A 14,204-nucleotide genomic window follows, 5' to 3' on the forward strand; every position below is an offset into this window, starting at 1 on the left:
GGTCCAAGGGGGCCAGACAGAGATACTTGGAAGGTGAGCATTTGGCCACCCCTGCTGTTAATCACAGATCTTTGCAAAGATAATCAGGTTATATGCATATGACTACATGCCAGCATCTCTGCATGCTCTAAACTAAACATGCTCTTTGAGAAATGGGCTAAGAGAAGAGAACAAGTTTAGAAAGTGATGCTTCATGATGCTGTTTCTACTGCTGTTTGTTTTGATTTTTTTTGTTAAGATTGTTTTTAATTTTATCTGTAACATGCCTTAAGTATGGTTTTATCATAGAAAGGGCAGGATATAAATGTCCAAATAAATAAATAGTTCGAAAAACATGACTTACATGCATACATTCCTGAGCCTTCAAAAGCAGGACTGGAGTTTGCAAATTAAATGTTGGGAGTGCAGCTGCAAATATTTTTTTATTTTTTTTGTAGAATAGAACAGTGTCCTAAATTTTAGGTCTCAGAAATATTTTAATGTCACTCTGAGTGCCTGCTTCTATTAACACTCAGCGTGGGTTCAAAATGAACCCATTTTTAAAGTTGCTTAACTTTCCCTATATTGAATTGATGTTTTTACAAGTAGCTTTCAATTCATTATTTAATGTTCAACCTAAACTCTAATTCCTCCTCTCTTTAATTTCATATATGAATAATGTTTAATATACCATGCAAATATGCAATTGCTCTTAATTTCAGGGTGCTATACCACATTTTCAGTGTACTGTAATAAAATCTAAAATACACACTAGGAGATGAAAACCAGATGCTGCAAGGGCTGGAGGTGGGAGGAGGCAGAAAAGAAAAGATAAATTGAATATTTCATAAACTCAGAGGCTCCTTTCACAAGTGTAATGGATTTTTAAAAGCCATCCTCTGTAATTGAACTACAGAATTTGTTGCCAAAATATGGTGCTCATTGAGCAGGGTTCTAAAGACTAGATTGCAATTTGGCTGCGGTATTATCGTAAAATGTTTGATAGACAGATGCCATATCTCCATGGCAAATTAAACTGGCATGCCCAAGATTAGTATTTCAGCAGCCATGAGGAATATTAAATAAATATGTAGCTATTTGTTTAGTAAGGAAGCTTCTCAAATTACTGCATGAGGACTCTTTTTCACATTGAATATACTCATTTTACAAATAGCATACAGGTGAGGATGTTGTCTTGGAACCCTAGGCTCCAGTTGTGTTTGTGGTGTCTTTATGTAAGGCATGTTTTAATTCTTTATGGAGTTCTTTCTTTCCTTTTAAAACAACCAGTTCCTAGGAGGTTTTATTTCAAACTTGATCAAGCAAAATATCCAATGAGAGAGTATCTGGATTATCATACCATAAATGTGCATTGAGACAGTTATCAGACAGAATTCAATGTTTAATCGGGGGGGGGGGCAGTTTCTGAACCTCTGTTCCTCAGTGAAAACAATGTGTTATTAGAGACACTGCATCAACCCCTAAAGAGCAGGAAAATGGGTTAGGAATGGCCATGAGGAAGAAGCGGATGTTGACTACAGCCTTCTTTATCAATAGCAAATTGTCCAGTGCCACCTAATGGAGAACTTGGCTTCCTGGCTGGAACTGTTTGAGTACCTACAGAAAAGGGCATCTACCCTGTGGTCTTATGTCAGACTCCATCTGGACTATCTCCCTGTTTCCTACAACCAAATGCCTCTGGGAAACCCACAAGCAGAAGATGATGGCAATAGCCTTTTCCTGTTCCCCAGCAGCTGGTATTCAGAAGCATACTGAAGACCATACTCTGAACCTGGAGATTGCATTAAACTATGATGACCAGTAGCTATCAGTATCAAGTGGTGTGGCTATGCTGCTAACCTGACCTATCTCTGGCATTACTGCTTACTGGGATGGATTGTCGGAGGGAGGGAGTGGCAAGGTTGGTGCAGTGCAAACACGCCTGATGGATACAATTCAGTGCTCCTTCCAGTGCATTTGCACTACACTGACCATGTCTTCTCCTTCTCCTTCCCCATCTCCATCCCAACATACATATGCAGTAGTTAGTCAACCAAATTGAGGTTCAGGTGAGTGGCGCAGCCCCACCACAACTTCTCTTTGTGAAAGCTATTGAAATACTTTTCTTCTGTAAATATGTCCTCTAAGCAAATGACCACCACCATATATTGTGCAATGATCTTGGGGAAGTGGGTGAGGCTGGTAACAATAACAAGTCATGGCTGGCTAAGAAAGGCAAACTACAATGTGTGGGTCTGTGCCTTAAAATATTTCCATGTTCAGTGTATGTATTACTTTTAAAATTGTGTTGTATTGAATTGTATAACTTAGAAGCTTTGTTACCTCCCATTCAGAATTTATAGTGATGGAGGTGGCATTTCCAGAACTTTTAGCACCACCCTACATAGAGATAACAATGTTTTTCACAGCTGTGTGTTGGTTTGTGTTTAGCTAAACACTTTGATTTATAAACCACTTTACTTGAACTTATAAGCTGCAAGTTATAAGCAGTTTTTTTTTTCTTTTTTAGGGAGTAACTGGTGCTTTGGCGGTTTTGATGAAGGATGCAATTAAACCAACACTGATGCAGACATTAGAGGTCAGTCAAATCATGTGTAACCCTAACCTTTCTCTTCCCTTTTTTAAAAGAACTATATCTAAGTTGCCAAAGTGCTGTCTTTTTAAAAATTGAAATTAAACATTTGCTTGTTTATACTGCATGACTCGTCCTTTTCATATTTGATTTGCATGGGCATTTCACAAGGCATGTTGTTAAGAGAGGGTTCCCCTCTCCCAAGTCCAAGAACATTTGAATTTCAGTTAGCATTACCTGTGCTAGAAATGCAGATCCAAGGGGAGTTCTGCCATTTCCGCCCACCTCCCTTTCAGCACCCCCTTGCCATACCCCACATCGTTTCTGAGATGCTCTCAGGAGCAGCCTGGGAACAGGGGGTAGAGGGGAGAGGTAGGAAAGCTCCATTCTGTGATCAGAACTCCACTTACCCTTCTTAAGATCCACATGATTAATAAGAATTGAGGTTGCAATCTATACAAGCTTAAATCCCAGCCCACTCCATGGGAGTTAAGCATACAGTGGTGCCCCGCAAGACGAATGCCTCGCAAGACGGAAAACTCTCTAGACGAAAGAGTTTTCCGTTTTGGAGGTGCTTCGCAAAACGAATTTCCTATGGGCTTCGCAAGACGACAATGTCTTGCGAGTTCCTGCTGCTTTTTTTCCCTCCCCCCCTTTTCCTAAGCCGCTAAGCCGCTTATCAGCTGATCCGATCAGCAGATAAGCCGCTAAAAGCCGCTAATAGCGCTAATCCGCTAATCCGTCAATGGGCTTGCTTCGCAAGACGAAAAAATCGCTAGACGAAGAGAATCACAGAACGGATTCTTTTCGTCTTGCGAGGCACCACTGTACATAAAAGCCACAGAGATCACAGCCTCAGCTTTTATAGGAACTGAAATGAAGTGTCACCTGTCATAAATAAACAGTAAATAAATGGGATGTCTATTTAAAGAAAAGATGGTATCTGTGAAGACATACCCTTTTACCATATTCAAATATATATTCATAGAAAAGATATTGGTGCAACTTCAGAAACAGAAGCATAGTGAATGCTTACTTCTAAGCATGGCAGTTTTACTTGGAAGCCCCTTGGCTTGCAAAATGGCAAGGAAAAAACAATAGGATCTGTTGGTTTGGATCCAGAGAAACTGTGAGTGCTGCTCTGTTCACAGAAGGAGAGGGATGGCAATTAGGGGTCAATTTCCTGCTTCCTCCGATGACCTTTGAGAATCCAGGAGGAGTGCCAGATTGGCACCACCAATGCATTTACGCTGCATTGACCACCCTGCTACCTTAGCCTTCCTGGTAAGCAACAGTGACCTGCCTACTGGTCATTGTAAACTGCTCTGAGGTTTTTCCTACAATCAAGTAAGGTAAAAAAAATAGGGGGGGAAATAAATAAATACTGGAAAGCTAGTATAGTGGCTCATCCCCAACCAGTGAGCCACTTCTGGCTCTGGAAGTGATGGTCTTTGAAGGTGCAGATAGAAGCCTAATAGGAGCCTTATTTGGATTACCAGCTCTTCTACAAATAGAAAGCCACCTTCCATTTGAGAAAGAGCCACTCTGAACCCAAATCATTATATTTTCATTTTGGATCTTTGCTTAGAGTGGTTTTGCATAACATATGTGTACTTTAAAACAGAACACATGATTGCTTGGCTGAAAACTTGTTTGAATTATCACATTTCTTGGTTTACAGTTATGTGGTGATTTATTTTTTTTACAACCAGCCTTGTCTGAGCCTAATTTTGGTTTGGTTTTATTAGACAACAATTAAGTGGTCAAATAGGATATGTACATGGATGTTTTAACAATATTTCCATAAGAAACTGGGAATCATGGGCATCATGATGAAATAGGTGTTAGAAGATATTGCTTGGTAAAGCACTATAACATTATTGTGTTGTTGTACCTCCCTCTTCAGAAAACCCCAACATAATTTATCTGCCTGAGGAAGCCACATCCAATTCTAGCTTGTGTTTGACTATGGATAATTTTTACACTTTGTTATCTTAACAATATTTATATGTTACTGAATAACAAATAAAAAGTACAACTATGAACAATAAAATATGAAGCAGAATCAGTATAATGGGAGAAGGGGAAATCTCAGTGACACACACACACACACACACACACACACAAATCACATGAACTTTAGATTTAACACAAAGTTTAAAGAGCCTGGTAAAATAAAAAGGTCTTCACTTGGTCCTGAAAACCCAGAAAAGTAGTCAACAAGTGAAGAGCATGTGGAGATGGGTCTCTGAGAATGGATAGATAAATGTGGGTGTGTATTATAGCTTTTTAAAAGTTTGAAATGTACCCTTTTCTGTTTCCTGTCAGCCCCTCAGGAAGTATTCAAATACTACTGCTATGCATTTATGGAGCACTGTAAATCTTTCAATGGGTTATAACACTAATCAAATACCGCTCTGCAAGCGAGGACCCAAGCACAGTAATATTCACTACAGTGGTACCTCGGGTTACATACGCTTCAGGTTACAGACTCCGCTAACCCAGAAATATTAGCTCGGGTTAAGAACTTTGCTTCAGGATGGGAACAGAAATCGTGCAGCGGCGGCATAGTGGCAGCAGGAGGCCCCATTAGCTAAAGTGGTGCTTCAGGTTAAGAACAGTTTCAGGTTAAGAGCAGACCTCCAGAACGAATTAAGTACTTAACCTGAGGTACCACTGTATAAGGCTTGCTGTACAAAGCAGCTTGCTGACTGAGTGACACCCATAAACTACTGAAATTTATTTCCCTGATAGCAAATGATCAGTGGCAGTTTCTATTAGTTTGAAAAGAATAAATGTATATTGTATTTATTCAGTGATACTGATACTGCAGGAGACTATTTTTGCTGTTTCTGTCATTGTTCTCCAGCTTCAGTTTCAAAGCGCACATAGCAGAATAGCTATCAGATCATTGATACAAAATGCCATCTTTTGGATAACTCCCCCACCCCACCCCATCTTTATATTACATTCCTTTCCTCACCCCCCTGGCCTCCTCCATTAATGAAAGAAAACTTGTGTTTTCACAGGTGGAATCACCATAGGTTCTCCCTTTCATATGTCTCCTAGAGGAATTTTAGAGTTGTTGAATCAGATAGACATTTATTAGAATCCCATGCATCAAATGCAGCTTAAAAAGAGCTACCAGATACACTATTTTTCTTTTAATTACTGTGAATACTGAAGTCCTATATGTGTCTACTCAGACATAAGCCCCACTGAGTTCAATAGGGCTTGCTCCTGGGTAAGTGTGGTATAGGATTGCAGCCTCAGTGAAACTGGCCTCAGGAGCCTAAGTTAAAGCAGCTGACTTGTGGCAATGAATAGTTGGAAGCTGCAATGCCAGACCTGACACTTCCCTGCAAAAAGAAGCAATTGGAAAAAAGGCGTTTTTCAGAGTTCTTTAGTAGGCAGGAATTGCTTCAGCAGCTGGAGTATTACGAGAAAAGGTTTTTAACTAGTAAAGCAGCTACCTGAATGTGGATACCCTGGTTAGCATGGCTGCTGGAGGGGCTCTAAAAGCTCTTGGGGCCAAACTAGACATGATGTTTTATCATATAGGTAAATAACAAAAACAGCAATAGCCAGCATTGGGCAGGGAGAAAAAATTAGCTGAATTGGGAGTGTGGCATGGGATGGCATAGGGGATTTAACACTTTGCCTCTGCCACAGTCCCAGTTGGAATCAGAGGCTTCCATGCCTGCTATAAAGAATGGTTTTTCCTGAGCAAGTAAAGCAGACCCCTAAATATGAATACCAGCTTAATTACTAAAGCTGCCTTAACTCTCAGTCTACCTCCTGGAACACCTAGCATACACTGTTACTAAACTATCCTGATAGAAGCAGGATGCAGAGCTTTCTGTTGCTGCTGTGGATACAGTCTTATGGTCCTTGAGGTCTCTCAGAAAGGCTGTTTGTTGTCCTACTGCAGCCCACTTTCTCCTGCTCCAGTCCAGACGATAAGCCTCACTGCTCCACAAGAGCAACGTAGAATATAGTACAGTACAATGTAAGAGGTCTTAACTGTTGTTTTCTTCTTGTGCTCTGATTACAGTTCTGCCTTTGCTTTTGATACTTTTAGGGAACCCCAGTTTTTGTGCACGCTGGGCCTTTTGCAAATATTGCTCATGGTAACTCTTCGGTTTTGGCAGACAAAATTGCCCTTAAATTGGTTGGCAAAGAAGGATTTGTAGGTGAGTACAAGCTCATTTTGTTTTGGAATGTTTACGTGGAGCTGGAGTAGTTTCATTTGAAATTAATGATTAAGTGTTGTTTTAACTCAAGTGATGTGTATCATGTTTATGTAACATCACTTTAGTGTGTGATCTCGATACCTTCTTGATCAAAAGGTATTGTTGATTTGGAATTCCCTGTTTATACTTGGATCCATTTGCCTAGCTAGATTTCCACTGAAACCAGAGGCAGGCTAGTATTCCTGTCTTCTGCTCAGTTTTCACAGTGGGATAATGTTGGTTTTAAAGGGGTGCTTTCAACTCTTTAATAGTGTTCCAAAGCAATGCAGATTGAAAGAGAACTTTTTGTTGAATTCCATTGCTAAAATTATCCTTAGCAATGAGGATCTCAAAGGTACATTTTTTCTTGAAAAGTGTACCTTTTAGAAGTTCAGCGGATTCTAGAAGCAAAATTGGTGATGATCAGAAGCAGTACTGGCTAGGGGAAGACAAACAGGGTGGGGGTGGGGGTGGTGAAGTGCAGTCAGAAGGAGCAAGGACCAATGAACCTAAAGTTCTGCAGCAAAATGCCAAAGCAATGTTAAGCCATTACATCTGCACCAGCCCTGGATAGGACCACGATAAAATTTAAATATATATTTAATATCTACAAAAGACTAGATAGAGGATAGATAGATAGATAGCTAGATAACTAGATAGATAGATAGATAGATAGATAGATAGATAGATAGATAGACAGACAGACAGACAAATATTATGTAAATGGCCAAGTTAAGCAAATGGTTTATTATTAGGTCTGTTTGCAGAATGACATCTTAAACAGAGATACAGCTTGAAATCATTGACTCATGCTATCATCTGAAATAAACATAATGATTGTAAGCTACTGCAAGAAAAAGTGACCAATAAGTTGAATTGAACAACAACAATGTTCATAAGAACAACAACCTCTACTGAGTGAAGCCATTCATAATAAACAATACAAATAAGTTTTTTTAATTCAACTAACACTAATTAGTCAGTCATAAAATGAACAAAAAGTAATATGATTAACAAAGGCAGAGACCAGTCACACGGAGGAGGGATAGGCCAGTGCAGAGAGCTTGTGAATGGTTCTTGTAGCTCAAGAGGGCCACAATATGCAGAAAGAAGTGGCAACTCATGGACTAGCCCAGTTCCCTGAAGGGCTCCATTTCAAGACTTTCTGCATGGTCAGTTCTAATAGCTCCCCCTGATTTGAGGCAATTCCCTTCTCCCTCTGCAGCCCTGGATTCAGATAACACATGGTAGGTCCCCCTCTACCCGAGCCTCTGGAGAGGCTTTTTAGAGGACACAGGGGACTGTGGAGTGGAAGGAGAAGGGAAAGATACGTTTCATGAGCTGCCTTCTGATTGTGCAATGTTGGATGCAACCCACTTTGTATAACATACACAGTATTCCCAATACACCCTTCCCCCACCCATATAGAAAAATAGGAGTCTTTCTGTGCTTGCACTATCAGATAATTGGAGAAATTTTGGCATGCTTTGCGTGTATTGTAAACCTAAGCAGAAGTAAGCTTTAATAAGTTTTATGAATAATTTACTTGCTTTATTCTGCAGTGGAAATGCTCATCAGAACAAAACTACTTGCAGTAGCTGCTTAGTGATCTGTGCAGAATGTGCACAGCTGTATTTCAAAAATCCTTGTATATATGCTCAGAAGTATTTAAGTTTATATTATATATACTTATCTATGCTCAAAAGTGTATTTATACAAAAGGTTTATAAATCACTGCATAAAAATAGTGCAGCATATGTGTTTGAAACAAGAAAGAATGATCTGCAATTTTTTTAATAGATTGTAAAATGCTTTGCAGTATTTCTTTGGTGGGAGTTCTTTCTCCAAAAAAGGAAGTAAATGCTTTGCTTTAAACCCCGTTTGGCACCAAAGCACATGTGATGTCTTAATATTTGCATTGTTCAGCGTTCTTTATAGTTGTTTTTGCTTGACTTCATTGAAAAATCACTGTGTGTCGAGTGCTCCAGTGAGTGTTAAATTCAAAAATCCTTGCTATCTTATGTCATAACATTCACTCTCTTGCATTTGTAGCTCCATTTCTTTTCATAGTTAAGAAAATGCAGTGCTTACTGAAGCAGTAAAAATGATCCTTTCCTGTTTTGGGGGTCAAATGTTAAATTAATAATGGTCACAATCCAAAACAAAACAAAAATACACAAAAGCACGCACACACACACGCACACACGCACACACACACACACACTACAAATAAAACTACTGTACTATAAAATCACCAGTAAAATTATGTAAGCTACAGGGCAAATAACAGCAGCAGATCAGAACTATCCATGGTTGGGTGGGGGTAGATTGTAGTTCCACATAGACGGCTGGGGGGCACCATGGAAAATGTCCTGTCCCATATCACCCTCCTAGCATCCCATTGGGATGAAACCCCAAGAATGGTCTCTCCGCCTGACTTCAAAGGATGTGGTGGACAGTATATTGAAAGCCACTATAAAAGTCAAGAGCTTTTAGACTTGAACTCTTATATTCTGTTATATAAATACCATTGGTTGTTGTTGTTTTTAAAAGATATTCAAAGATACACTTTTTACTTTTTAATATTTATTTTCAGTTTACTTTTTAATATTTATTTTCACTTGTGTTTTTAGAAAACTTTGATGTATACTGCTCTGCTGATAATTGAAATATCCTGTTAGACGCCTGCTAACAAACATTGCTCTAGCGCCATCTCTGATTATAATTTATAGACTCCAATATAAGCCATTTCAGCAGATTTCCCCCCACTGTGAAATATAGCTAGCACAGGAAAATTCTTTGTCTCCCACAGGCAAAAAAAATACTAGAGGTCAGTCTCTCTCTTTCTGTTTTTAAGAATTCATAAATCAAATCCAGCAACACTGTCAAGAGTGCTGCTTCTCATAGCTCACTCCTATCAATTCACAAAATAAGGGGGTTCCAATTAGATATGCATGGCAAAAAAGAGTAGTAGCTGTTTCCCCTCCACCTCATTTCTGCAATTTATTTTCTCATAAACAAACCGAACATAAGAAAATCCATGGGTGAATCAACTTATATTATTTGAACAAGGCTAGAATAGCGATACCTTTCAATCGAAAGCCCATGTGGGACAGCTGAGAAGGAGATTTGGAGGCGGAAATGGCAGACTGGGAAAGGAATAGTATCCTTTTCTGCCACTCCTTATGTGCTCCCAAAAAAGTCCCCTCCTAAAGTGGCTTTTCATCTCCCTAAAAGGGCTACTCTTGGGTTACTGTTACACATGTTTGGATGATAACCAATGCTACCAGTCTAGTTGAAGAATGGCATTTGATCTAGTGGGGGGATTCCACTAACATTGGATAAGAGGAGGCAATTTTGGCCAATTTCCCCTTCCTGCTGCAGCCTGTGTTCCCCCGCACCACCTTCCACATTGTTCTGGAGGATTGCTCAACTCTCTGGAGCTGGGGGGGGGGGAGAGAGAGGGGACCGCAATGGGAAGGGGGAATTGGCAAAAGTCACCCCTTCTTCTTTTATGTTAGCTGATGCCTGTGCTAGAGTAAAAGTTTAATATCCACCTCTCTGTATAGCATGTAGTTTGGCCTCCATAATGACTGAGTTTTCATCTCTTAAAAAACTCTACTCAGAGCTGCCTTTATGGCAGTCGATTTTACTGAATAATTGAGAACCGAAGCCTTTCTATTTGCACCAAGCCTTCTTGGTCAGGCTGTTCATAGTCTTTTTATATGTCAGTGTGATATTAATCTGGGGCTATGTACTGTAATAAAAGTCCTAAGAAATCACAGTGAACATAATGATCGCATTGAGGTGGGGTGGGAGAATAAACAAACACACCATCTCTGCAGAGTGGGCTCTCTCTGTGCAATGGGGGGGGGCATTCTCCCGGAGTGGGAAGAGAGTCTTCCTCCTACTTATTTTATTGTTGGAGAAAAGGCAGGCAGAAAAGGGACATTTTTTACCACTCAGCAGCTTGAAGCAGCCTGCGATTTGAATTAGGGTGCAGCCTTGCGCTGTTGTGATTGATGATTCCGAAACTTGCTGTGTCCTGGATGATTGCACCAAATGATAGAGACATTGATCATTCTGATTCACCACTGCCTTCAGTGTTGTGGCATCTGCTGTTATCTCTATGTAGGGTAAGCTGCACTCTCTGAATATACACACCACTTTTCTGTGAGTGAGCAGAGGCTCCTCCTTTAACAACAATTTGGTACTTAGCAATAGAAGATCCAGGCTTTAGCTGACTGGATATGGTGACCCTGGAGTGCAGCCAGCGGAGGGAACTGGATCCAATCAAAAGTGCCCAACACACACTGTGCAAGCCACTGTGCAGGTGGACAGGGCCCTCAAGGTGCTGGGAGTCTGAATGTAGTAGTCAGCACTGAGGAAATGCCTGCCTTTTGCATATGTAAGGCCCATGGTGCTATACCATATGGCATTAGGGAAAGAGAAGATTGTTTTAGCCACAATGTTTCTGTGTTTATCCACAATGATAGGATGGATTCCATATACGTACAGAGCCAATCTAGACCTGACATGCAGTCATGGGTATCTTTTCTCAGATTTTTTAAAGGCCAAAAGCAGCTTTAGGAAGATGTACATTGGAGCAGAGAAATGGCTGGCCAGAATGAGCTTAATATTTGCCCATCCTTTCTTTTCAAACTCTACCAGCCCACCTCCAGCTGCTGTTCTCCCCTTGTGTCCTTGAGGAGATTGCTAGCATATGTTATTCACCTGACAGATAAGTGTACAGAGCCGTCATTTTCTTCTTCTTTGGCAATCACTCGTAGCCAAGTAAGATTGTCTTCCATAAACACGGTTTTAACAATGAGTCCATAGGTGACTGTGGAGGCCAATTCTGTATCCACACGTCCTTCCACAGTGGGGACATTGGTTTCCGGCTGGGAGTTGATCACAGTGTTGATTTGCCAAGCGTGCCTTCCTCTTAGCACATTTCTCCCTTGCATCCTGAGTTTGAGTGTCTTCAAAGCCCATGACACCTTTGGTAAAGGGTTTTCTCCAACTGGAGCGCTCGCAGGCCAATGTTTCCTAGTTGTCAGTGTTTATACTACATTTTTTTAGATTTGCCTTGAGACAGTCTTTAAACCTCTTTTGTTGACCACCAGCATTACGCTTTCAATTTTTAAGTTCGGAATAGAGTAGCTGTTTTGGAAGACAATTATCAGGCATCTGCACAATATGACCAGTTCAACGAAGTTGATGTTGAAGAATCATTGCTTCAACACTGGTGATCTTTGCTTCTTCCAGTTTGCCTGTCTTCCCAAGTGTTGTGTAAAATTTTTCAGAGGCACTGTTGATGGAATCTTTCGAGGAGTTGGAGATGGCGTTTATAAGTGGTCCATGTTTCACAAACATATAGTAAGGTTGGTAGTATAATCGCTTTGTGGCATTTTGGTTTCCCTGCGAATGTCCTGGTCCTCAAGCACTCTGCACTTCAATCGGGAGAAAGCCGCACTCACAGAGACCAGGCGATGCTGGATTTCGGCATCAATGTTGGCCCTTATGGAAAGATAACTGCCTAGGTAGGAGAAGTGATCAACATTTTCCAACATTACACCATTGAGTTGGATTTGTGGCGCTGCAGAGGAGTTATTTTGTACTTGTTGGTGCAGCACTTTGGTTTTTTGGACGTTGAGTGATAGGCCAAGCTTTTCATAAGCTTCTGCAAAGATATTTAGGATGGATTGGAGGTCATCCTCTGAGTGTGCGCACACTACGTTGTCATCAGCATACTGAAGCTCTATGACAGAAGTTACGGTAACCTTACTCTTCAACATACTGCGGTTGTGCCTTAGTGTGTGATATTTGAGTCAGGGAGCCATGGTTCAAATCTCACCTCAGCCACGAACTCACAGAGTAGTCTTCGGTGAGCTCTATCTTTCAACTCTCCCCCCAGCCCCCGCACATTTTGAAGATGGAGGTGATAATATCAACAAAATTCACAAGGTTGCTGTAGGAATTACTGGAATGTCAAATGCTTTAAACACTTAAAAAATGTAATATAAAAACTAAATGTTATTTTTATATGGGGCATGTCTTTTTCCTGCTGCACAGGCTTGTATTACAATTTTTTTAAGCCTATAACTCCAGCACCATGAACATTTCACAAATACATAGAAAAAAAATAAAAGATTTGTGGGATCGTTTGGAATAGTTGGATAGAACTTTGATCATTAAGTTCCGTGAACAGTCATTAAAGGAAGAGATCTTGGGTCACATTGTACAAACAGCCAGTTCATTTACCCTTGCTGTAGTAACATAAATGTGGTGTCCTTTCAGATGAATCATGATATCTCCTGGTTTATTTTGGCAGCTGCTCAGTTTGGTGATTTGCTGCATACAAGAAGCACCAGCCAAAATGCCTTGGATCCAGAGGGTTAGAGTTCATGTGCTTCTGTGACTTTGAACTCTTCCTTTCCATGGTTTCCTTGTTGACAGCTGCACCAGGACAAATATGTTTACATCATAGAAGTGGATGGCAGCTAACAATTCAGAATTTCCATTTCCTTTTGTATTGTTCTGGAATTTGGCCTCCATAATTCCATGTCCTGAAACTTTGCCTAGTGTGCATGTTTCTCTTTAGGGTCTTCCAGTGCATACTCTTTGTTTTGATTTAGATATGTTGATAGTAAATGCTGACTGCAGGAAGGTTACGTTCATTAAAGTTTGCTTCTGTTTACAGGGAATTTTCTTGTGGGATAAATGAATTTTCTTGTGACAGTTCCATTTGTAGCCTTGCAAACTGAAACATGTGGTTGCTTTTTGTAGGGCTCCCTGCCATGTCAAAACACTGCTGCATTGAGGGCTAATATGTAGCTGCTTAAACTGCAGTGTAGTGAACATAGTTGCTGCTTTCTTTTTCTGAAGGCTGAGAAATCCAATCAGCCGTTGACATTCAGGATTCTAAAAAAGAAATAATACATTTCCCAAGAACATTTTGCACTGAGAAAGTGGATGAAATAATCCACAAATGCTGAGTCTCTGGAATGGTTTGAGGTATTTTTTTTTTATTTCACCAAAATGTAGTATATACTTTAAAAGTAATAATGAAAAAGTTAAAGGCATTTCCCTTAATTAGCCTTTCATTCTTCCTTCTATATATATGTGGCTCAGTCAGGAGGGCATGAGACTCTTAATCTCAGAGTCATGGGTTCGAACCCCACATTGGGCAAAAGATTCCTTCATTGCAGGGGGCTGGACTAGTTGACTCTCAGGGTCCTTACAGACCTATAATACTAGTCTTATAACAATGTTTAATTCTGGACATCTTCTTGTTTCCCTAACTTTATTCGTTGAAAAGTTCTCTTCAGATTCAGTAATATTTTAAAAAGAAAAGACAGAACTCTGTTATGCTGTTAATTCTATTTCCTCACAGCATT

General features: G+C 40.2%; 1 protein-coding gene across 1 annotated transcript in view; it reads left to right on the forward strand.

Moving 5' to 3' along the window:
* MTHFD1L (methylenetetrahydrofolate dehydrogenase (NADP+ dependent) 1 like) overlaps positions 1–14,204 on the forward strand; it is a 112,861-nt gene that overhangs the window by 41,930 nt on the left and 56,727 nt on the right. Inside the window, exons 19-20 of the mRNA XM_083496415.1 lie at positions 2,510–2,578; positions 6,654–6,765. Coding sequence (XP_083352541.1) covers positions 2,510–2,578; positions 6,654–6,765 — 181 coding nt within the window. The remainder of the gene's footprint in view (positions 1–2,509; positions 2,579–6,653; positions 6,766–14,204) is intronic.

The sequence above is a fragment of the Podarcis liolepis genome (assembly GCF_965112155.1).
Source record: "Podarcis liolepis genome assembly, chromosome: 3".
NCBI lineage: Eukaryota > Metazoa > Chordata > Lepidosauria > Squamata > Lacertidae > Podarcis > Podarcis liolepis.